The sequence below is a fragment of the Xylocopa sonorina genome, chromosome 5, assembly GCF_050948175.1.
Source record: "Xylocopa sonorina isolate GNS202 chromosome 5, iyXylSono1_principal, whole genome shotgun sequence".
In the NCBI taxonomy this organism is placed as follows: domain Eukaryota; kingdom Metazoa; phylum Arthropoda; class Insecta; order Hymenoptera; family Apidae; genus Xylocopa; species Xylocopa sonorina.
In genome coordinates, this window is record NC_135197.1 from 12,669,237 (window position 1) to 12,693,750 (window position 24,514).

A 24,514-nucleotide genomic window follows, 5' to 3' on the forward strand; every position below is an offset into this window, starting at 1 on the left:
GCCAAACTCCTCATCACCATTCCGTAGCCGGACAGGAATCTGCGAGCGTGCACGTAGTTGTTGTACGTCTTCCGCGCGTGATTCTGCTGTTGTAGCTGCTGCTGCTGCTGCTGCTGCTGTTGTTGTTGGTGATGGTGGTTGTTGTGGTGGTGGTTATGCTGCTGGTTATGATGGTGGTTATGGTGGTGGTGGTGGTAGTGGTTACGATGGCTCTCTCCGCGATAACGATTGTTCAAGCTGTTGATCACGGAATCGACGGGGAGATGGTGGTGGTGGTGGTGGTGGTCGATCTTCTTAGTGGAAGCATAGGCAGCCGCGAGCGCATGGACGGTCGCGGGCGTGACCACAGCCGCAGCCGCGGTGGCTGCGGCGGCGACCACCGCGGCGGCGGCAGCGCTCGTTGAACCGAGCACGGCCTTGGTAGCGGTCGCTGGGCCGATCACGGCCGCGGCCGCGGCCACAGCCTGTCTCGCAGCTACCGCTGTCCCTCCTGCCGTCTGATGATGGTGCTGGTGGTGGTTGTTGTGGTGTTGCTGTTGCTTGTTGTCCTACGCCGCCTTGCTCTTGTTCGTCTTGAAGCTCACTTGAAGTACCCGGTTACCGAGCGTGTAACCGTTCAAGCTCTGGATAGCGACCACCGCCTCGTCGTAGTTGGTCATCGTCACGAAACCGAAGCCTTTGCACTTGTTCGTCTGGAGGTCGCGGATCACTTTGACCGATTGGACGGCGCCGAATGGACCGAACAACTGCCACAGCACGTTCTCCTCGGTCTCTGGGGCGAGATTGTACACGAAGATGCACCAGCCGGAACCGTTCATCGCGTTCCCGGGTAGCATGGAGTTCGCCAGGAGATCACCTGCCAGCGGGCTGTACCTGGAACAGTTCGATCGACCGCGTGAAAAGGTGCCACGCCCGTCTCGAAGAGCGTTCGCGAGGTTTTTGCATTGTGCACGTGCTTTCGTTCCTTCGATGGCGGCGTTTCTATCTCATCGCCCGGTCGCGATGTACAAGGCAAGAAAAACGTTCTGCGTTTTTAGCAGGGTAGCGCCGATGATGATTCGTCGCGCTATTCCATCTGATCAGTCGCATAGTCGAGTCTATGTAGTTTTACGGAGTTTAATCTTGTCGATTTTCGCTCAACTAATCCTCTGCATCAACGGCACTACCCCACACACGCCACGCTTTATGCACTCTATCGAGACGAAACAATTGGTTACAGCGGTATGGTCGTCGATAGAAGCTCTCAGGTACGCTGATACAAATATAATCGTGTATACAAAGCCACATTTAAATCAAATTACAGAATGGCCTTAACTCGGGGTGCCTCGAACAAATGCGATTCAACTAAAATACTTTCATCGACGATACATTAACTTCCCTCCGATCTTACTACCGTGAAAAGAAACATTATATTGGGCAACATAAATTCGTGCAAAATCTATCATTTGAAATCAATCGGAGTTCTCGTCTATCAAGATCGATGTCCATCCGTGCCAATGTCCGATGATAAAGAAGCCGTAAATGAGAATGAACGGAAATCCTCCAATCGCTTCAGCGATCGATAATGATTACTGGGAAGAACCGACTTTCGCTCGAATTAATTACGAAACGAGACTCTCAACGGTGAAAAGTAATAGTAATACGCAAGACCGCATGCAGTTCTACGCAAAAAGCAGATTTTAAACTGAACAACGCGTGATACGTGAATGCCGGCCACTCGTCGGAATTTTTAATTAGACAGAAAAAGAGACGGGCCGAGGATGGAGGACGAGTAAAAGGGGTTGGGCGAGAAAAGAGGGGATCGGGGACAGGGGGGCGGAAGGATCGCGAAATGAAAATTCGAGAAAATTCACATGCACGCGCTCATTAATCGGCATGCAGAATGTTACGAGACACTGAATGCGGGGTGAAAAAACGCGGGGGTATATTTACAGAGAGATGTAAAAATGTAATCTACGTACCTACTTGACGTCATAAGCCGCGTTAAAACAGGGCACATCTCAGTGAGTATTCAGTATAGGGCCGAGGTGACAGTAATTATGCACGCATTCGTAACGAACGCTCATTAAGAACCGCGTCTTTTATACGCACGCGTATGTACAACGCGTCTTCGTTAGTTAAGGGTGGTTTTCTCTTTATTGACGATATGGACGAACCCCTAACTCGATTCGCGAGCATCTTTACTTTTCGTTTTTTTTTTTTTAATTAATTGATCTAAACCACTGTCAATCGTAAGTGTCGATCGACGGTAACTCGAAAAGCGAAGACACCGGAATGCTCGAATTAGAGGTTCAATGTCGCTTGGTAGAGTCTAACTCTTGTCAAGAAAGAATTCGCGTTTCCTGTTAACTGTTTGGCCGATATGTACATTCGTTCGACTGTCGACGTTTATCGTCCCTGGGACTTCTAGAAACGTTCGATCAGCGTATCTCTCTAAATAGCACCCGATTGAAATATTAAAAGAGCCGATATTAGTTCACAACTTTTCCTTACTGACGATCGATCGTTTCGTCGATCATAGAAGTCGACACGTCGGTGCATTGTTCTCTAACGGTAATCAAGTGCAGTTCTCTTGCATTAATGTGCGCCAACAAAAATACATATACGTATATATGTATGTATGTAGATCTGTGGTTCACGTAAGACGACGTGATTGCTCTCTCAGAGATCGTGCACCCAGCCTCGCTCTCGGCTCTACACCAACGATCCAGTGAAACGGTGAGATCAGGCCTCGATCGGTACTACTACTCTAGATTCTCGTTCCTCTACTATTTAAATGGCATTAGTCGATTGCAAAGTGATCGTGTTTCCTCGTGTATTGCTACGCTGTGCGATACATTCATTTAATTCCCGTTACTGAAAGCTCGCCGTGCGCAAATCTAAATCGATCGTACATCTTTCGATGGTTTTTTCTCTCGATCTTTGAATGGGGGCGATCGAAAATCAGGATCTGTCTTCGATCGTCGGCAAGAGGAGCCGAGAAATCGCAGGTGCACGGTCTCGAGTCGAACACGACCGATGAAGGCAAACAACGAAAGAAAAGAAACAGTGAAGAAGGAGAAGAAAATGCGAGCCTGTCGAGGAACGTTGATCCGGTCGTGGAATTGTTTGCAATCTTTATCTCTCTGTTACTGGCTTGGCGATCTGTAGTTTCGCGAGAATCTTTCACGCTCGTTTCGTTCTTCCTTTCGATGACGATTTTTCTGAATCGGTCGAAATCCGTCTGTACAGTCCGCACGCGAGTAATTCGAATATCTCGCGTTACGATACGACACACTCAGAAGCTTGAATGCTAGCAGGTATAAAAAGGAAAAGTAAATTCTACGGTTACATGGTATTAGACAGAACGGAGTTGAGAAACAAATATTTTTACTCGCGAAACTGAGAATAAACTTGGAGAAGACTCTGACGGAACGCATGAATGCTTAGAGGAGAACAAACGAACCGATTGAAAAAAGGGGGGATAAATAATGCAAGAAACTTTACATTTGTTCGTATAGTAGGGAAAACGAGAGAGTTATTCATTGAAATTGCATACCCGAATCGATTTGCATTGTCGATAAAAAAAGGGAATAGAAAAATTGCTAAGATAATAAAGTATGCTTTGTGACGTTTTGTGGACAGAGAAGCGTTTCGGGGATAACAATTAAACGGAACGAAAGGCGACGAGAAAGAAGAGAAGAGAACGTAGAATAGCGTGAGGCGAGAGGGGAATAAAGAGAGGCTTTAAAAATTTCATATAAAACATTGCGGACAGAAGACAGGCACAGATGAAAAGAAAATTCTGCCCATCCAATACTTGACTCATTCCATGTAAATTTAACGAACAATCGAAGATAATAACTCGAGACGATCCGACTAACGTTTGATGGAAATAAAATTGAACATGGTGTTTTTTTTTTCATATGAAATTTTTAACGCGGAGCGTGTACGAAAAGATAACAGAACGAAGCCACGCAATAATAGAAATCAATCGTCGAAAAAATGAAAAACCGGGAGGGAACGTAGTGGTAGTAACGAAAAAAATACTGACCTCTGTAAGCCTTTGTTAATGGCAAGCATGGCCTTGCCAGTGCTAAAACAAAACACAAAAAGAACAACGTAAGAAGAGAGATACTCCGGGAACGAGCCAAAGGTCGGGATAAGAGTCGGTCGCTTCCATGTGTTTCCATTTTTTCTTCTTTTTTTTTTCGCATTTTTTTCCCTCACGGAACTACCATCTATGGTGCCTCTCTGTTTTCTGGTCTCATTGCGGGATGACGCGATAGTCAGGGACAGACAGATAGACAGACCCCTCCAAAAAAAAAAAAGAGGAAGAAAGAAAAACCAGGGGATGAAAACAAAAGTAGGAGAAAAAAGAGAAGAAACGTGAAGAGGACGGAAAATGGGGTTTCAAATAAATTGTTTTCTCCGAGCGGAAGGTGGGAGGCTAGATGAGGAAGCGCTAAATCAAAGTTGGCGGCTACGCGGCGTCGTACGATAGGGGAACGAAAAAGTACGGAATAGAGGCAAGCGAAAAAGCGAAGCGCATCAATCCTACTTTTCATTTCTCTCTTTGATTAGCCGATGTACACTTTGAATCGTCGAATCCTCGTGCATGTCCGATTCGATCGATCGAACCGCTAGAAGATGCGTGTCTTCCGTCGTCAACTCTTTCTGCCGCTCGACTGACATGGACATACAGACGGACCTGAAGCACGCTCAACATCCGGGCGTTAAAACGAGTCTCGAGTGAGAAAAAGGGACAGTCTCTATCGTCATCTTCGTTCATACGAGTATCGCGATGAACGGAAATGTAGTTTCATCGTACGTTACATATCGTATCTCTGGACGCGGTGAACTTTTCATCGTGACACGCGTCGTGTTCGTAGAGGCACGGAAACGCGGAACGAAGGAGAGATGAGAATTCTTTCTAGTCTGATCGTTATCGACGTTTCTCAACTCAATTTCAATAATTGAATTCGCCGTCAGTCTCGCATCCACGGTAACGTTCTCCGAGGACTGACCAAAAGCGTCCTCGTCTTTCTACGGATAAAGGATTATTCAACTTTCTTGGTACATTATAGATAATGGATACATCGCATGTATCGTGTTTCGTTAACGGCAAAGGATCGTTTCGACGAGCCAGCTTACCGTGGATCGCGACGACAAGAAACCAAGAAAACTTACAAGAAATAACGGAACGTTTGTTATGTGCCTTGCTCCTCCATGTTTCCAGAGTGGTCAAGGATCAGTCTTCTGACTTTCACGCGCGATCAAATGCGACGTTCTCACGTGTATTAACAGACTTACATCTAACTAATTAATAGCTATCTTTAGAGACCACCTTGTACCACTCGTTCGTTGGGGAAAGGAAGATCGGATGGGAGTTGATCGATCGTTGGGGAATGGAATAAAAAAGATCCAAGTAAAAAGATATACGAAAATCAAGGAAATAAACGTTGGTGCGTAACGATGCGAGATGAAGAATGATCGTGCGATCCTCGACGCAAGAAAGGCTTCCGTCGAATACTCGATCGTTGCATCTGTCTAAACCGTGTCTTTTCCCGGTGCACGTAATCGTTTGGATAAACGTGTGCGAGGACCGTTCTTCGCGACGAGAACAAAAGGATCGCACGACCTGAAGAAGTCTCGATGAGATATGCGCGCTTAGAAGATGGACGAGACGGATCCTTTTAACGCGACGAAGCATGGTTGGAAAAAAAAGAAAAGAAAGTGAATACCAGGTAACAGATCGTATGGTTGATGAGGTGCAGAAGGAGGAGCCTGCAGTGTACTCGGGTACTCAAACGGTGAGTGCGTAAACAAGGAAAAAAAGTTAAATACGACGGGTCGATCGACCGATCGCTCGCGTAAATTCCACGGTGCTCGATTTTTAAGGACGCGAGTTTCATGGCTACCCGTACGCCCGATCCGGAGCGGCATCGATCGGTCGATCACACCGGAAACGCGGGCGTTCAAAGTCTCCGCTGAACGCGAGAGAGTACGAACCCAAAGAATGGAACGGAAACAAGGAACTTAATCGGAGAATGGAACAGAAACAGAAATGAATCGTAACGGAGAACGGAACGGAAATAGAAAAATAAGGATGTAATAGAGAAGAAAGACGAGAAGAGAAGAAGAGAAAGAGAAAAAGAGAGAGAGAGAGAGAGAGAGAAGAGAGAGAGATATCTTTGGGTAGAGCGAGTAGAGGTGAGTAGGTACCTGGATAGTGGCGACAGTGGAATGTACCTGAAGCGGCCGGTTGGATGGTGGATCGGGCCGCCATATCGTCGGGTCGCCTGCGGTGTCAGATAGGCGGCCAACGGCGGTAGCGCCTTGTTGTTGTTGCTCGGATTGTTGGCAAACTTGACGGTGATCGGCTCGCACGAGCCCTTCGGAATGGTACCGTTTAATTCTTCGATCGCCCTCTCGGCCTCGACCCGCTGGTCGAACCTTATGAAACCGACCCCCTTCGACAATCCTGTCGGTTAATCGTTTCAGGTTATTTCGATGGACCACTTCTTTCAAGGATTTTTGGTATTTTTTTTTGTTTTGTTTTTGTGAACGATCGAACACATCGGGCATCGAAGTGGGAACTTTGGCGGATTCGTCGTTGACTGTTGAGTGATCTACGCGTGCCGTGGCAGTTGTCTTCGTAGTTACTTGTTTCTTTTAGCGATTCCAAGGTGTTCCAGCTAAACTGTGGCAACGAACGTGAACGCTTGCGAGCAAGAATCGAAGGAAAAAGTTTCGATTAAGGAAAGTTGTTACTTCCGAGATCGGTAAGTCGCCTACCGTTTTCGAGACGCGTTGGCACAGTTTAATTGGAGAATCTTGGAACACCCCAGAAATGCTATAACAAAGAGGATAGCAAATTGTTTGTAGAAAGTTGCCGTTACGTAAACGACTATCCACCCCGTGATCAACGACGAATTCAGTGGGGAATGCAACGAGCTGCATTCGGGCGAGTGGCTCGGTGCGCGCAGATTCGTTTCTTTACACCGATGTCGTGTGTTCTCGAGCGAGTCGATCATGTTTATCTCCTCGAGACGATCTCCGCGAAGCTGAATGAATTTTTTTTAACGCGACGAAAAGGGAGCGAAGAGGTGTGCGTTTGTGTGCCGTGGATCGAGGGCACGGTCGCAAAAATCATAACCATAACGGACGACAAAAAGCGTAAAGAAACAAAAACGGCGCTTAACAGGAAAACTTTGATCGCGTAACTGTTACCGCGATCGCGTTAACAAAGCAGCCGGCGTTAAAGTATTACAACGGAATGAAAAAAAAAAGAGAATAGAAGGAAAAATAACTTTGCCTTTAGTTTGTTTTTTCTTCTCTTTTTTTCTTTGCTCTATACCGTTCGATCCTCGCGAAACGATGATTCCTCGAAGAGCCAAAATCAATCGGCGCTCTTCTCGGTGCTAGTTTGTTCAAGCACGAGTTCCCGATTCTCGATAATAAGCTGTCAGTCTAATCGTTTCGCGAGACAAACGAAAAAAAAAATGAAGCGTACAGAACAGAAAAGAAACATGGAAATTCAAATAATACGAGTAAAAAAAAAAAATACTAAAATAAAACACGGCTGCTTTTGTTTTAGCTTGGTCGTAATAAGGGAAAAGAAAAAAGAGTTGTATGAGTTACGTACCGGACAAATAGTCTCCGCCGTGGGTCAGAAAGTGTCGTACTAAACAGAAACGGAAAAAATCATATCACGTTAAAATTCAACTGGCAGCATACACGATTTGCTCGCCCCTGATTCGTCAACGTGGAAAGGTGTGTAATAACCGAAAAAAGGATATAAATCAACGAGAGCGAAAAAGAAAAAAACAAAAACAGTAAAGTAGAGAAAAAAAAAGAGAAAGAAAGATGGCAAACGCGCTTTTTTCTCCAACAGCATTGAATCTCGTGGACTTGAAATCACGCATCGATGAATTCAAGTTGGAGAATGAAGGAACAATTAAATGAACCATGAGATTTCGAGCTGATTCGAGACTAACGATGAGAAAAAAGCGACTCGGCGTTGAAACGTGGAAAACGTTTTTTCCGCATGAGACACACACCCTCGTGATGCTAAACGATCAAAATAACGATGCTCGAAAAGAAACAGTGAAACAAAACTGATCGTAATGAGATGAATAAGGGGCGAGCGATCTTTTTGTTAAAAATTTTATGCTATTTCTTTTTTTTCGTCCTTAAGTATGCAAGATATCTCATCTCTTTTTTTTTAATTACTGTAAAACACAAGGAACCAAACAATGCTGGAAGGTGAACTAAAAAACGCAAGAGAAAAAGGAACGCAACAACAATGAAAAAAAAAAAAAAGAAACAGAAACTAGCCGTTCGGATCGAGGACTGTGTGCGTGTGTGGAACGAGCGTAAAAAAGCAAAAACCAGGAATGAAGGAATAAAACAAAGGAACGGTCCACGTATAATACGTGTCCAAAACACTGAACGCCAGTGTTGTAACAATGATAACAGCGAAATAAAACTGTACTAAATGTGTTAATAATACAAAAACCGAAAATCAATCAAACGATGCGACAAACAATTGACCAGCGTATGATCAGTACGAGAAAAGAACAAACGAAAATTGTTAATCGCGTGAACGATATTAAAATGAGAGAACAATATAAAGGATCAAACGAAAGGAAGCGCCAATATGGATAGAAAATAAACACAACTGTACAGGGGTGGCTAGGCCATGAGGCTGTGCGTGAAACTGGGGATGCAAATAGAATGCTCAGTTATAAAAACGTAAGCTGAGAACGCAAACAGTGATGAGCGAAAAAAAGACCAAAAAAAAAGTTCGAAATCAAGACTGAAAATTTGCGATCGTGTGTCCTCGCGAACGATCTCGAATGCAAGGTGTGCTTTGTATGATCGACGAGTGTCGTGCGACGTGAATGAAAGAAAAAAAAGAGGAATCAGTTAACTAAACAAAGAAAGATGAAAAAAAAAGAGAGAACAAAATTGTCGACATCGGGATGAAAGATGCGTAAACGAGATCGCGCAGCTTCGAGACGACTTCGACCGGCGAGTAGTGGCGCGTAGGACGCGCACAGCGTTCTCGTTTACTGGTTAAAAATCGACATGAAATAATCGTCACTCGTTTACCACGATCGTGTTCGTTCTCGCTGCGATCGCAGGCGCACCGATCCACCCCACAAACGACTAGAACCCCATGGCCTACTCTTTTCAATCCTCGATCGAATTGTTCACCGAACATCCTACTGAATCTTTCACTGAAACGCGCGCATGTCTGACTCGTACAGACCCAAACTACTTTCCTCTTGGAACCAATGTCAATAGCACGGCTTTTCTCCTAGAATTCTCAAATTCCATGGCCTTCCAGAGGGCACACGGTGTTCTACTGGCTGATACGATCATTGTTAGTTATTAGCGAGACGACTGGCTAACAACTTACCGGTGATGTTGTCGCAGAGTATCCGTGACGTGATGATTCTGCCGTATGGACTGAACAGATTTTCCAGATCTTGTTGCGTCATATTCTTCGGCAAACCACTCACGTACAGGTTTGCACCCTTGATCGCCTCGCTGCTCGGTCTCGCGTACGATACCTGTCGAGGTGGATGATCGTTTGTTAGAGTCGACTGTTAACGCGATTCCAAACGCTACGGGTTAGAATACTCATGTATCATTCTGCGAGTGCATCGACGCGAGAAGCTTATCAATTTCGACTGCGAGTTGTATCATTCTCCGTTTCGAGTGGGCCAATCATCTGCGCGGTATGCGAGCAGAAGAATTTTCACTGTTCTCGCGTAGTTAATAAATAGCAGATGCGATAATTCCTTTGAATTCACGCCAGCCTATTTCTATCATCGCAGTACTGTGTAAATTTCGTATAATATGTTCTATGTTCGAACGGTGTGCTCTAAAAATTGCTGTCGTTCGGCAAAATCGGCAACCGACAACGCGACCACTAAGCGCGAACGCGATTAGAAAAGTGTTTACAGAATCTCTGCGAGCGTTCTTTGTCTCCCATCCAGCAGGCCAATTTGTTCGTGGCCCAAACTATGCGTGAAGCGCAGACACATTAATGAACGGCTCGAAATTAGACTAGCATTTAAACTGGACGCCAGTTTATGAAAGTATCGCGTGTTCGACAGCTATAAATAGCCCGGCGGAAATCGGTGCGAACATTTCACGCGATTCTTCCGCTAGCAACTCGCCGCGTCTCGCTCCGGATCGGAAGTTATTTACTTCCAAATGCTAATCGAGCGGGATCTTTATAAATAGGGCAGGGTACCAGTATCCGAGGAGAACGAACCTTGATCGTTTTGTTTTGCAGACGAAGACCGTTGAGCGTGTTTATCGCCTTCTCAGCATCTTCAGGCCGGTGATAATTAACGAATCCGTAACCCAAACTCTGACCTGTAACACAAATACGCCGACACATTTAACGATCGTTCCCACTTGCGTTAGACACTTGCGATACCTAGCCGAACGTGTTTCGTTCACAACAATCCGCGTTTACTGTCTCACGCTAGCGGGATCTAAAGCTGGCGAGCCGTTAACCGAGATCCGGAAGGCGCGTGTTCGCGATCGGCGAACGTCACTCGAGGTTCTCCGTTCATTGAGGAAAATGGGGCCCGCGTGTCGGTGAGCAGCAGCGTTTTTCGAAAACAGGAAACGCAGCCGATGCAGTACGGCCCTGAGAGATTCGCGCGCGGCGAGGTCGAATGTAAAGCCGCGATGGCTCAAACCAAACGACGCCCCCGCTACTCCGACGCTCGAAATAGCGTCGCGACGTCCACGCACGTGCTCTCCACTAACGCACGGAATTCAGAGACGCGCGTACGCCTGGGGAAATTACGATAGATTACGCGCACTCGAACCGTCCATCGGTCACAGCCAGATCATCGGCAAACACCGGAACGCGATCTTGCGCAATCATCTACCCGTACTCCTTTGAGAGTACCGATAAGAGTTGAACGGCTCGATCGATTCGTCGCCCGATCAAAGTTCTCCTCTTCCCTTGAGTACGACGATCGATTAATTAGTTCCACGGTGATTTAACGCCATCTGGACTCGCGGCGTCAGATTTTCACACGGTCGAAAATAACAGACGATTTCTCGTAGCTCGTGGAAAGGATTCTGAGCGCGATCGACGCTGCTGCGTTTCATAAGCTAATAAAAGTATATAGCAGACGTGAAAAAATACGTAATGAAATTGATAGCAGGCTTCGTATACGATTTTTCAGGCGACCGATGGGACCGCGAATACCGATGGATTTAACATAAATCTTGGAGAAACGCGAGCATGAGTGAAATTTGTATTGTTCGAGGGCTGACAGGTGTCCCGCGTTCCTAGCTTTAAATAGTTGAACGATTTTTCATCCGTTCTGACACGATCGGGTATTTAAGAGATTCTATCTGGTATCCAAGGGTTTTCAGATAGTACCGATACAAAATAAACAGACACCGACGAATCGATGCCGGCTACTCGGCCAAGACTAAACACCGTTCCTCGGTAACGTCTAGAAATCGATAAACAAATGAACGCCGTGGAAAGACGTAACTTATTCGATCCTCGAACGTTTTTCCATGCGACCATAATATCAGGTTCCATCAAAATGACCACAACATTGTGACGGTGTCCATCATTCGGTTCGAAGTTTACAATTTTTACGATCACGTTCCAATAAATATATTTCGAGCTCAATGGAGGTTCAACGGTAAAACGTAAACGTCTTGAAGAACGAGATCTGGATAGAATAATAAATAGTTTAAACGCGAACGGTCTCTGCTAGAAAAATAGATGTTGAATGGCGTTGATGCTCTACGATTAAACTCTTTCGGTAGGTAAGCACTTGAGGTGTCCAGGTTTTCGACGGGCAGCTAAGTGTTAAAGAACGTCCAGCTTACCGGTGAGTTTATCACGAATCAACTTGCAGCTCTCCACCTCGCCTATGCTCGAGAACAGTGATCGAATCTCATCCTGTGTCATGCTCTGAGGCAAGTAATTTACAATGAGATTCGTCTTGGACTCTTCCTGCGAGGTCTGTCCGAGGGTGGATCCACCATTTTGTTGTACGACTGTGTCCATTCCGTTCGCCATCATTGCACTCTTCTGCCGGATCCTCTCTAACTACGTACGAAATCTGAAACAAGAAAGCGCCGTTTCACCCTCGAGAAATAGATCGTCTGTTTAACTTCTACAATCTATAATCAAATCGTGTTTCCTTCGACCAGCATCGATGGTGTAATCGATCGTTTTTACCGATCAGCGACACCTTCTGAACATCTTTATTACGGTGCAATCGATCGTTCTGTTTGTTTGTCAGGCGGAACAAAAGTGAACAAGGATCCACTGGAAAATTGACAGTGGCATTTGACTATTTGAAAACGCTTCTTCAATGAATTCAACTAGTGCGTCCAGGTTGGATTATCGGGTCGCTCGTGTTCGCTCGACGAATAGGAAGAACACGCGAAGAAACAGACGGATATAAACACAGGTCTAAGCAAGAAGTCTCGTGTCGACAGGATTTTGAAGGACGTAAAAACGCGTGTTAATCAACACGCTGTACACGATGCACAAAGCGCTTTACAACATTGGAAACATCAAGTACGAAGAGATTATTGGTTTTTGCTGGTGTAGACTAGTACTTGCGTGGCAACAGGAATATTTTCCAAAGAAAACAATTACACATATTTCTTAGCGTGCTTATATACTATTGAACATTACATCTAACCGATTCGAAAATAAAAAGGTCTGCGATCTTGACATAATGACGCGCGAAGATCGTTATCTGTCTTGTAGGCTAAATTAGAAGCAGCTGGAAAAGACAACGCGCGGTGATTTCGGTTTTCGGTCACAGCCAACTTACGAAAATTCATAGTCCACGCAACTGGATGCTGACGTAATCTGACAATGACTTTCAAAACACAGCGTGAAAAGAACAGGCGGTGGTGGCGGTTGGTAGGGAGTTAGGGTAACGTCCAATGGAAAACGCGGATAATTTAAAGGGGCGACGACCCCCCGTTCTGGTTTAAAGGGCTCGCTTCCCTCGTGCCTTCCCCTTCTATCATCCTGACCAAACCACCGTGTTCGATGCGTGCCTACAGGGTGTCCAATATCAATCGTACTTCTACCCTTTTCGTTTCTATTAAAAATTTCATCAATTTCTTTCCACTTGAGTCTCACCGTTTCTACCAAATTCTTTTTCGTAATATAACATTAAACGATAGATGCAGCATACAAATTTTAGATACAGAGAAACGCAATCAGATATTCCAAACATTCCAGCTGATACTTTGCTGATAATCCACTAATCGTCCATTAGTCGTTAAGTTTACAGTCACGTGAAAAGCGAGTGATTTTTTTCGAATCACCCGGTGTATGACCAGCACACGCCTCAAGCCAAAGGGACAGAAAGCGAGCAAAATAGAAGGAGAAAGAGAAAAAGAGAAAGAGGAATTATACTACGGCGATGGTTGTAGGGTGTCGATGGTGTTCATGGCTAAGGCGAATACACACAGCTGCCACGACACATATATCAGTCGGCACGAGCTACCGGTGGTGTACATTTTAATTCTCTCTTTCCCTTCCGCCTCCTAGTCTCTGTCAGTCGTCCAACGTAGTCATCAGCTGTCCTTAGGGCTACCCCACGCAGGGAGCCTCTGTGTCTCGTGACGGTGGCCACCCCAATCGTACTGACCACGCTCTCCCGAGATAATAGATAACTTTTATTATATGCGTCGAACGTGCCCTGCACGATACATGGCGAAAGGAAATTGGGTCTACGAGTGGCTATATGCTAATTCGAATTTTCCATTTCGAACGTGACTTTCCATGTTAAAAGGTTGACGAGTGGGTCCACGTTTAATTTCCTAAATCAGGTAATCGAATCCTAGAGGTCTGAATAACTCGAGGTATAAGTAAAAAGAAGCTGGAATCCCGTTATCCATAGATAACAGGAAGAAAATGCAGAAGGAAGCGAGAACGTGTGTTACTTCCAATAACTCGATCAACGCGGCCGGTGGTGTTTACGAACGAGGTAAGGAAAACAGCCGCGTTCAGCAGTCGGAGAAAATGTCGGAGCAAGCACAGTTATCGCAGCCCCGCATCTTCCGTAGTTATCGATCCAGGTTTACCTCTGTCTCTCTTGCTCGCAAGTGCTCGACATCGCGATATTTTAGGACGGCCACAATGGAAGCCGAGAGACCCCATTGTCGGGCACGAGGAGAGAACGCATCGAAAAAGTATCGTTCGCCAGTGACTTCGAAACGCGACTCCCGTTCGCCACCGTCATTATCCAACGACAATGGACGTTACCCATGGCTGCGTGTACGCGTACACGCGCAACCTGGGGGTTGTCCGCGGTACAATGCGGAAAGCCACCCCCTTTCGCCCAGCCTGAGGGCACACGCAAAAGTCGATCTTGGTCCTCGCTCGAACTCCCCGGGAATCGTCCGGCAAAAGACAAGTCCCATCAACCCTTTCGATCGCCATTTAGATATTTCATTCGTAATTTCTCTTAATTCGTAACTACACTTTGAAAAATTAGAAAGAAAGGAGCATATTCCATCCCCTTTCCCAGACGGTGGTATGTTAAAGTATTTCCTCGAAGACGAAATAAATTTTCAGCGAAGGCTAGCAGGTGGGTCTAGCCTGGGGTTAAAGTTCGATTTTCGCGTACGCTGGCAGATACGATCTTCGGCCGGTGGCCAGGTGGCCATGGCGACGGATCGTGAAAATCGCGTGGCCGAGACCGATCAATACGAGCGCGACTCCTCGGTCCCTGCCTCGCTCGTTCGCCCTCGTCGTCGTCGTCGTCTCTCTCTCTCTCTCTCTCGCTCTCTCTTTTTCGCTCGTATGCTGCCTCCCTCTTTCTCTTGTCTCTCTGGTGCGCGCATGAGACCCCTTCCTCTCGTGCTACGATTCCAAGGGAAACCCCTCCCGCGGTCGCGTACACTCCTTTCCACGCGAGAAAGCACACACGCACGTATACGTATAGAACGGGTACATACGCGAAAACGCAGTGGCTCGTCCCTGGTATCGAAAAGAAGGAAAGCCGCAGCAACGGCGGAGAGGAGGAAGAAGAGAGCGAAGGCAAGTGGCAGCAGTAGCAAGGGTGGGGGAATGGCGTGGAGAAAGAACGGGTACGAAAGCACGCAGAAAGCAAAGGGTGAAAATGAGAATGTGCCACGAAACTCGCAAGGCACGTGCTCTGAAACACCTCGAAGAATGAGCCACTCGTAGCGCAGCATCCGCGCGTCTTAGAGCGGAGATGTTTGAGATTCAAAGCCACGGGCGAGAGGTGGTGGGAAGGAGGTCGTCGGGGAAACGAAGTAAAGAGGATTCGATCAAGCTTACCTTTTTCTCGCCGTCTTTTCCGGATCCACCTTCCTATCTTTCTACGATCGATGCACGCGAAAGCACACGACACACATCCACACAGAGACACAGAGAACACTATTATTTCTTTTTATCCTTCCAAAACGCGACACTCTCTTTCTGTACCCGTCCGCTGGTTTCCCTTTTCCGCTCCCGACGTTCCGTTATTCCCTTTTTCCCATCCGCAAGCCCTCTTTTTCTCGATCGCACGCGAAACCGAGCACCGTGCAAAACTGCCTGCGCTACGCGACTCTCGTGGTGCTGGTCGATGTATCGCGCCGGTCTCTGGGTATTCTCTCTGACTCTCTCTCTGCGTGCACCTACTATCACGCTCTCGCACCGCCGCCCGGAACAGAAGGGGAAATCAATGAAAGAAAAGTACGACGCGAGCGCTCGTAAATCGGCATTTATGCTCGCCTCCTGGTCGACGGTCCCCCGGTTTCACTTTGATCAGCACGTACAGTGTGTAAACGCGGGCGGGCCGAGAATTGGTCGCGTTCGTAATCGGGATTACCAAACTTTTGGTATTCGTCGATCGTGAAACGAAACAGGGGAGTATACACGGTGTATATGCGATGTGAATGTACGTGTGTGCGCTCGAGCGTGTGTTAACAACAGAATACGATATACGTGTGTATGTGTTTTTGTACGTGTGAACGTGTAGAGGGTTACGCGAGACTAGAAATTAAAGCGTTAAACACTATACTAAGGAAACGGAAATAACGATACGACACGGGCGGAGGCTGCCTAGAGACTGGACACACCAGCCGTGTTCAAGCGGCTTGCGCTCTTCGGCGATCTCGTTCGGCTCAATTCGCCCGGGTTCGGCCTCGCTCGCGCACCCTCGGCTAAGCCCGTCGCCAACCCGCCGCGACCCCTCGTTCTATTACGTATCTCCTTCTACCGACTGCCGCGTACGCTGCGAGGGGTTGCCGATCGAACTAATAAGAGACGTATGCGCGTTCTTAAATAAACTGCTACCTCCCGTCGTCGATCGAACTAGCACCCCTTGTCCCGATAAACAACACCCTTAGCCCCCGTCACCCCCCTCGAATTTCAGCAAATTTCAAATTGCCACGCACCGTTCGAGTTGTTTGCACTGCAAACCTTTCGATCTTCCGCGTTCGCTCCTCTAGCCTTCGAAACCTGCAACCCCCTTGCTACCTGAAAGCATCCCCCTTTCACGCCATTCCAATTTCGATAAATTCGAACAAATTTCAACGCTATGCGAACTATTCGAGTTACTTGTCGAGCGCAACCGTAATTCTTCCCGTTCCACCCTTAGAAAGCCCGGAGCAACATGTTGCAACCTTCGTTTACTGTCACTTTGTTTAAACACCTGTCACTTTGTTTAAATTGTATCTCGTTAACAAGAGCGTCGACAACGTAGGAAAGGCTCGCAGACAATATCTCGCAGTGTCCCCTCTGAGATGTTTGCAGGGGTTTGTTCGTTAGGAAATGTTTGCAACATGGCTACCCCGACATTACGAGGCAGAAGGTATGCCACCCTCTTGCCTCCCTCTCGGTGCTTGCATCACCCCTTGCATCAGATCATGACCACCCCTTCACGGTTTTTGACCCCCGCCGTCCCGGTTGCGCTATCGCGTCGATACAAGAGTCCTTTTATCCCTTACGAGGCCACACTCGATCAGGAGTGAACTCGAAACCATGAATTACATCGTCGAGGCATTGGCTGGTGGCCATTTGCCAAAGACCATGAAATTTAATGCTTGAGAGCCAGCAAAAAATCCCGGTCCAACAAAAAAAAACACACTGTAACTCGTAAGAAAATCGAAGTCAATGGTTCCCACTTCCGTCTGATTATCTCCCAGTAATTACTTTTCTGCAATTCAACCATTACCATCTTTTACGCGGCATCCTCTGTTCGATCTAATTCAGGTTTTATCGAGTCGATGAATCTTTTGCAATTTTTGAGAATTTTGACACTTTCCCCGAAGATGATGGAAGCAAATGATCGCGAACGAATGTACGGAGAAGTATCGAAGAGACTGCATCCCTGACCTTACCCTGGCTTTATCTCCGGAGATCGTGAGAGGCCAGTCTCTATAATGACGCCGGGCCAAAATTATGCGGTGCTGACGAAACATGCCGAGCAACACTTGGCGGTCGTGCCAATAACCGCGAGTCTGTGTTTTCGGAAATTCGTTTCCGCTATGTTGCGTCACGGCGCGGAACCAATGAGGCTATTCGGCGAGAACTTCCTCGAGAGGAACGGGTGGATCCCTGTGACGTACTCTTGCTCTAAATCATCTTTAAAATTATCCTCGAATTAAAGCAGCAATACAAGGGGAAAATGATGGATACAGAGTTAAAAAAATAATCTATTTTCAAGAAGAACTTGGATCCCATTATCTTGATGGCAAATTAAAAGGCCACAGGGCGACTTCTGGATGAATTCGAGTTACGTTAATTGTTGGTCATTCTAAAAGCACGAATTGTTTCGTTAGTGCTCGTACCGACTACTGAAATTATAAATACATCCGCGTATAAACACTATAAATATACACGGTCGAGGTACACGGTAAAGCCTCCTACCCCAGCCTCCTATCTGTGTGCTGGAGCGGCGACAAGCGGCATCATCCGTCCAACCGGACGTAGACTCATCGATTAAATCAAGACTCGCCAAAACAGCCTACCATTATAACTAAATTACAACCTCTACATCGCGCCATCGACTCGGACGATTATTCGTTCTAATCGTTATCGAGGATCTCTGCAATGAAAGGAGCGATCCTTCCGATTGACTTCCCGCTTTCGTTAGAAACGAACAATTGATCAGCACGCTTTGCATATTGCGTGCATGGACCGGACCTAGCATAGACGAAAAATAGCGAAAGAGGGAGCAAGTTGGCATTGTCTAATCGGACGAGAAAAAAAGGGAACGAGGCTGGGACCAAGACACATCGGGGACTTGCAACAGATGCGGAACGGTATGCGGAAAAAAAATAGGGACACGTAGTAGACGCATATGCGAACGTGTCCCATTATGCTCCGTGTGGTTTTAAAACCGGCCACGCGGTGCGACAGGAAGTTGTCACCGCCATTACCGTTGGAATTATGAAAGTTTGCTGGCCTCCGATCGCCTTAGCGACGACCACTGTCGAAACGATACTCTGGGCCGTCTAACTAACCAGGAAACTGGCTCTCGTTCAACATCCAGAATCGCTCTAATCGCTTTTCGTTCGCGTCCCATAAACACCAGACAAACGATCATCTGCTGTTTCGCGTTTATAGGCGACACGCTTTTCCTGATACAATGACGGCGCGCAACGTCCGATCAGAAAAGATTTAGCATCCTCCGGCGGAGGATCAATGCCATGGAGAAACGTACGATCGTGAATCATGCTACGTGGCGACGTGGTTGACAAACGCGGATCGAACGACCCTCCTTTTCTCTCGTTCGGTCATGATCCAGCTGTCGAAGCTACGTTTTCGGGGGTACGGCCCCACCTCCGTCATCGATCCGTCCCGGTACGACCGTGCACGGGCATAATTCCACGCAGCTCCGCCACGGGAGTAATAATTCCGTCCGTCAAGTTTTTCCAGGGTCGCTGAACCCCTAGCGAGATTCGTCGATACCGTAATACGTCGACCTAACGAAGTCACTGCGAAATCCTATCGATGAATCCGAGGCGTGACCAAAAGAACAGCTCTAACCGTCGTCCAACGAAACGAACAGACAGAGAGAACAACGGTAACCGTAAGCAGGTAAAAATAGTTGGGTACGAAGTGGAGTTGAATATGCAAGGGGATAAATAATTACAAGGGACGTGTAAATAATTCCCGACGAGTAGGAAAACGGTTCGCGTTTGGGAAAGGCCACAGATATATTCAGCATAGGAGGGTCGAACATTGGTATTAATGTTCGGAAATATGAAAGAGGGATGACGATTTTAACGAGCATCTGCACGAAACAGGCTAGGCCCAGCCCCGCCTAGGGAAACAGAGGCCAGAATAGTGGCGAATCGATCAAGCGAGCACGTAATCGCCGTGCTAATTAAGGTGCGATCGATCGATTTGTTCTTCCCTGTAGCCGCGCGTGTCAGCCTCGCTTCTCTGGCCGTCGTTTCCACGCAATTGTGTGCGTCGATCCGTGATCAGCTCTCTCTCTTTCTCTCACGAGGCAATGATCGTATCGCTGGGAGTGTCCAGGGAAACCTTACAACTATCCTCGAAGTCCACAAAGAGTGATTATGTAACGTAAACAAACGCTCGTGGAGAGGAACGAGAGCTTTCGCTTAGCCAGATGATCGCGGAATATTCTTCAACTACTATTTCGTATACCCGGTATACGCGGTAACTCTGATCGAACGGTGTGGAACGTTATTGAAGCTAGCGCGGCATCACCAACTTCAGCGTCACCGACAGAGGGATGGAAATTAAGGCGAGACGATTAATAAAGCTTGGATCTATAGCCATGTTCGAGGGAACTTGAAAGGGCAATGTTCACGGCACCTCTGTACTGAAGTGGCCATCATTTATTCAAGGTCCTAGGGCGAAGTTAATAGGTGAGCAGCGACGATTACCACCCCTCCCTATCTTAACGTAGTTATCGTCCTCGATAACTCGTTAGGAGGATTAGCGTGGCTCTCTTTAAATTCGAAACGAAGTTTTGCTAGATTGCCGGTGCATGGATATACACGTATCCGCAAGGGGTAGTGGCGACCAGGATGCCCGCCGTTGTCAACGTTCGTACTATATGTACATCTCCAAAAAAGGGGAACGTCGCGCGCGGGCGTATGTGTGTGCGTACGTGTACGAGAACACGATGCAATCATATTACGTATATATAGGATGGACGAAGAGTCGCGGAACGGAGGAAGATCGAGAGAAAAAGACTGACGAATGGACGGAGGGAGTGGAGGACAGAGGAACAGGGTGAGACAGAGAGGTAGAGAAGCTCCATTGATTGGTCGATGGCACGGTGGAACGTTGCAGTTGCCCTGGGGGTATATGAACCCCGGCATAGCTCTTTCTCTCTCCCTCTCTTTCTCTGTCAATCTCTCTTCCTTTCTCTGTCTCTCCCTGTTTCTCACTCTTCCGCCCTCCCTCCTCTAGTTTACCCTCGCTACGATTTTACCCCACGGCAAAACGCAGGCGCGTCACATGGACCCAGGAACGATCAATATGAGCTTCCCCAACTAGACCTAGTCTCACTCCCCACTCATGCCGCCTTTCTATCCTTCTTTCACGTCCGTTCTGCTTTATCATCCACCTACTAGGCTCGCAACCCTCGGTCAATCTTTGATACCTCGTCACTTGGCTGGAAATTTTTATAGAACGCCTGGAATAGGAGAACCATATGATCGTACGATGCACGATATCGCTAGACAGTTAGTTTTTTTTATCCTCCTCCTCCTCTATCCTTTAAATATTCGACCGTTCTTCGTTTCGTCCGAATGAATTGGTTTGGAAACGAAATAGCTCCACGATCGAAACGGTGAAGTGAACAGCGACGATTTCCAATCGCAATCTCCCTTTCTTAATAAAGACAGAAACGAAAAATCGTTATGGTGAAACATAGGAGAACGGAAGGAAGCGTTACTTTAAATGCCGTGTTCCCTGAAAACGCTCATTGGCACACTATCTAACACCCCTTTATCCCTCTCACGCACCATTGTGATCGAGGCCATCGCGGACGGAAGCGTCCCTCTCGAGACTTCCTGCTTGTCCTCGACGAGGACCCGCAGTGCCAGTTGCTCCATCCTGGATCTGCTTGATCTTTCATGCACACTCTCGCCGTTTTCCATCGTCTTGTTACCGAACGTATTCAACATACTCGATCGATCGTGTCTTTCGAGACGTTTCTCTCTCGTTTTCTCTTTTTTTTTCGTCTTTCTTTTCCTCGTTTAATTACGACCTTCTTTCTCTCGGTTGATCTTTTTTTTTCTTTTTCCTTTGCTCTTTCGCCGGTTTGCTCCGCAAAGTAGGAGGAAAGATTCGTAACTGAAAGTTGGAGCGAAGTTGGGAAGCTGCGCTCGCGTTCTCCTGGCCACGTTGCTTCCGGCTGCCACGCCCAAACTTCTCTCTGGTCCGCGATACTGCGCCGTAGTGGACGTCAGCTGTTAGACGCCGATATTTTCACCTGAATTTCCAGATAAACGTGCCTCTCTTTTCTCTCAACGTACTTATCGCAACTGAGAATTTACTCGGAATATCGATTGGTCACTAGCACCGATTTACGTTCAACTATTCTTTTCACTCCGTGGTTCGTCGATCTTTTCCCGATCGGATAACGGCAAATTGAAATGAATTCGAGTTTGAAATGAATTTTGAAACTAATTTAAAAAAATTCAAAGATATTTCTCTACGAAATAATAGGGGAGGGGGAGGAAACAACCCTCTGAATTGGCCAAGAGAACGCGACGAAAAAATAGGTTCGACAAAGGAGAGTGATGGTGGCTGCCGGAAGGATCCTTCGACTGGTCCTGTGTCAAGGATGTTCCGGCAAACGGGTTACAAACATATATTATAATGATCGACACCTGATAGCGCGCTACCAAAACACATAGATTGAGATATACACAGATATCGATAATAATGTTTGCAATTATAACGGTAATAATAACAACAATAATAACAATATAAGAATAGAATGATAATAATAATTCGAACGTCAGAATCACAGAAGCAACAAAAGTAAAGAAACAAATGAACATACCGGTTAACGATGAAAATCAGTGGTTGGAGGATGCCGATATCTAGGCGTAGAACGAAACGACGGTGGGTTAATGTTTTTTTTTCGGCTTTTACTATGTTTATTTTGACGGAGATTATTTCTGCATTTTTTTTTAAATATTATCTACGTCGCTAGACTTTCATGATTTCGTTATCTCGACTCGATGCTTTCTCTTTGCTCTGTTTTAAAGACGACCTGTGCGTGTTTCGTTTAGAACTCTCTTTGGAACGTTTGTCCGTGTTTTACACAAGCATTTATAATCGATTTTTAAACGGCCGAGCCTCCCGGGTCACCGAGACGAATCACGAGATCGTGTTCTTCAGAAGATGTATCTCTTGCACTTTCTCCGATCGAGCACGACCAGTTACAGTTCGTATGCCTTGAAAACGATCGAGCCTCTACTCGCGACGACCTCACGCGTGTATTACGTGACACTTGGTTCTTTAAAGTTCCAACGAAACGAGAGAAAACAAAAAAGGACGAAGAAAATCGCGGAACACACCCTCCAGTGTCTCTCTTTCACTCCCACCGGCCAACACTGTTACTCTCTTTCTCTCCTTCTACCTCTCCTTTCCTCGTCCTTGCGTTTCCCTCTTTTGCTTTCCCCGCAGCGCCTCTTCTGTCGATTTAAAAAGATCTTCCAGGCGATGATTCGTTGGCTTTCTCTATGCTTTCCGTTCACCAGAACCTCGTCAACGTACCGCGCACCGAATTTACATGTATATCCGTGGAGAACCGGCGACGTGTGTTTTATCCACGGCGTGTGTCTATGTGTGTGTATGTGTATGTGTTTCCGTTTAACCGTTTTTATCGCTTTTTGGTATCGTTTTACTTTTAACCGAATTTAAGAAGGGAACGTCTTGCACGACGATCGAGATCGAACGATCTTCGAGAAGTTGAACGTTCCGGAGGATGAAGGGGGAAAGAGAAGGATCTGGGAAGGGTGGTCGAGAGGGATGAGCGAAATCATAAGATCCTCGACGAAGGCGCACGTGGAAGAACGTGGTACAACGGTCCCAATTCTGTCGGCGAAATTTCTTCTTTAGTTTCTGAGCTTGATTTTCTCTGTTAATATTATTATTAACGTTATGCTTGTCTCGTCGTCGATTGTTTCGATTTTCTTTTAGTTTAAACCCGAGTCGAGGACGCTGTGCGTGGACACACACACACGATTTTTAACAAGTAATCTCGCTGACACGTGGGCGGGAGAAAGCAATAATGATTGATCGGTATATACGGTGGAGGAGGACTGTGTATATGTACCAACGATACGAACGTATTGTTGAATTAAAGGGTCAGAAATGAAATATACAAGCAAATAGTAAGAATGTTGCGGGTATAACGGTGTCTACAACGCAATGCCTTTATGTGGTGCGGTAACTAAACTGACGGGAGCCGGACCCTGCCGCCAATCGCTGCACCCTCTGCTGCCCGCCATCCCTACCGCCCCCGATGTGCTAGTAGTGCTGCCTAGGACAGAGGGGTGGGAGCTGCGAGGAGGACAGAGCTCCAAGCAAACGGCCAAGAAAAACCCGTTGAATAGAGAAGGAACGAGAGGGGTTGTTGGAATGTACGCAGGCGCCGAAAGGAGGCAATGACTGCACCCTCTCCCTGGATGGCCACCACCGTGATATTTCGCGGCACGCCACCTTCGAGCGGAGGGGTGGCGGTGGCGGTGAACACGGCCAACGGGGGAAAGAAAAAGCGGAGAAGACTTGCGAAAAAGAAAGAAAGGGTAAAGAAATGGTAAGAAAACGGTAGAAGAGCGAGGAGAAGATTGCGCAGGCGTCGAATCGAAACAGCGAAGGCAATGACTGCATCCTCCGGATTCTAGCAACCATGGTTGACCGCTCGTGGCCGACGTGGTTCAAAGGGTGGAAACCGGAACACGGCGGGTGGCGAGAAGGAAACGGAGAAAAATTGCGTCCGGAGGCGGCGGTGATCTACGCAGGCGCCGGCTGACGAAGGAACACGGGTCGACCCTCGACGCGAAATCGTCGTGACGTTAACTCGTTACGCGTAAAGAGTCGTGAAGATGGTGGAACGACGATGGAAATCCATATACGTTAGAGAGGGACTCTGATAGAGCGGTGCAATTCCTCCTAGCAAACATTACGACCTTGCATTACTCAACTGTGGCATAAATCTGAACCGTAATATTCGACTAGGAACAGGAAATTTGCAAAAACTGGGACGCATGCGCCGAGGAAAAATCAAAGAGGATTACTGTGCGCTCTCGGAAATCCCTGGGACATTACGATCAACCGACAGCTAAAAAGACAGAGAAAGCTAGGAAAGAGAAGGGAAATGAAATCGAGGGTGGTCGCGAGGCACGCAGGCGCTACTGAAGTGTCGTAAACAATGGCTGCTCCCTCTGGACGGTCCTCCGGACCTTGCAACCACCGATACTGATTGAAAGAACACTTTCGAAGAGTCTACATTGAAAGGGCGAGAGAGAGACAGAAGAAAAGCAG

General features: G+C 46.9%; 1 protein-coding gene across 10 annotated transcripts in view; it reads right to left on the reverse strand.

Annotated features, from left to right (window-relative positions):
* Positions 1 to 537: 537 nt before the first annotated feature.
* The window catches only part of LOC143423828 (ELAV-like protein 2), a 34,411-nt gene continuing 10,434 nt past the window's right edge, over positions 538 to 24,514 (reverse strand). The window contains exons 1-8 of one of the 10 annotated variants that reach the window (XM_076895423.1): positions 22,023 to 22,218; positions 11,869 to 12,104; positions 10,271 to 10,374; positions 9,407 to 9,560; positions 7,628 to 7,666; positions 6,205 to 6,463; positions 4,034 to 4,075; positions 538 to 873 (exon numbers count right to left, since the gene is read on the reverse strand). In XM_076895423.1, coding sequence (XP_076751538.1) covers positions 549 to 873; positions 4,034 to 4,075; positions 6,205 to 6,463; positions 7,628 to 7,666; positions 9,407 to 9,560; positions 10,271 to 10,374; positions 11,869 to 12,064 — 1,119 coding nt within the window. In that variant the 5' untranslated portion in view covers positions 12,065 to 12,104; positions 22,023 to 22,218 and the 3' untranslated portion in view covers positions 538 to 548. Of the gene's footprint in view, positions 874 to 4,033; positions 4,076 to 6,197; positions 6,464 to 7,627; positions 7,667 to 9,406; positions 9,561 to 10,270; positions 10,375 to 11,868; positions 12,105 to 15,319; positions 16,095 to 22,022; positions 22,219 to 24,514 lie in introns of those variants that run through there. The other 9 variants (XM_076895424.1, XM_076895421.1, XM_076895422.1 and 6 more) reach the window with 9 other exon arrangements.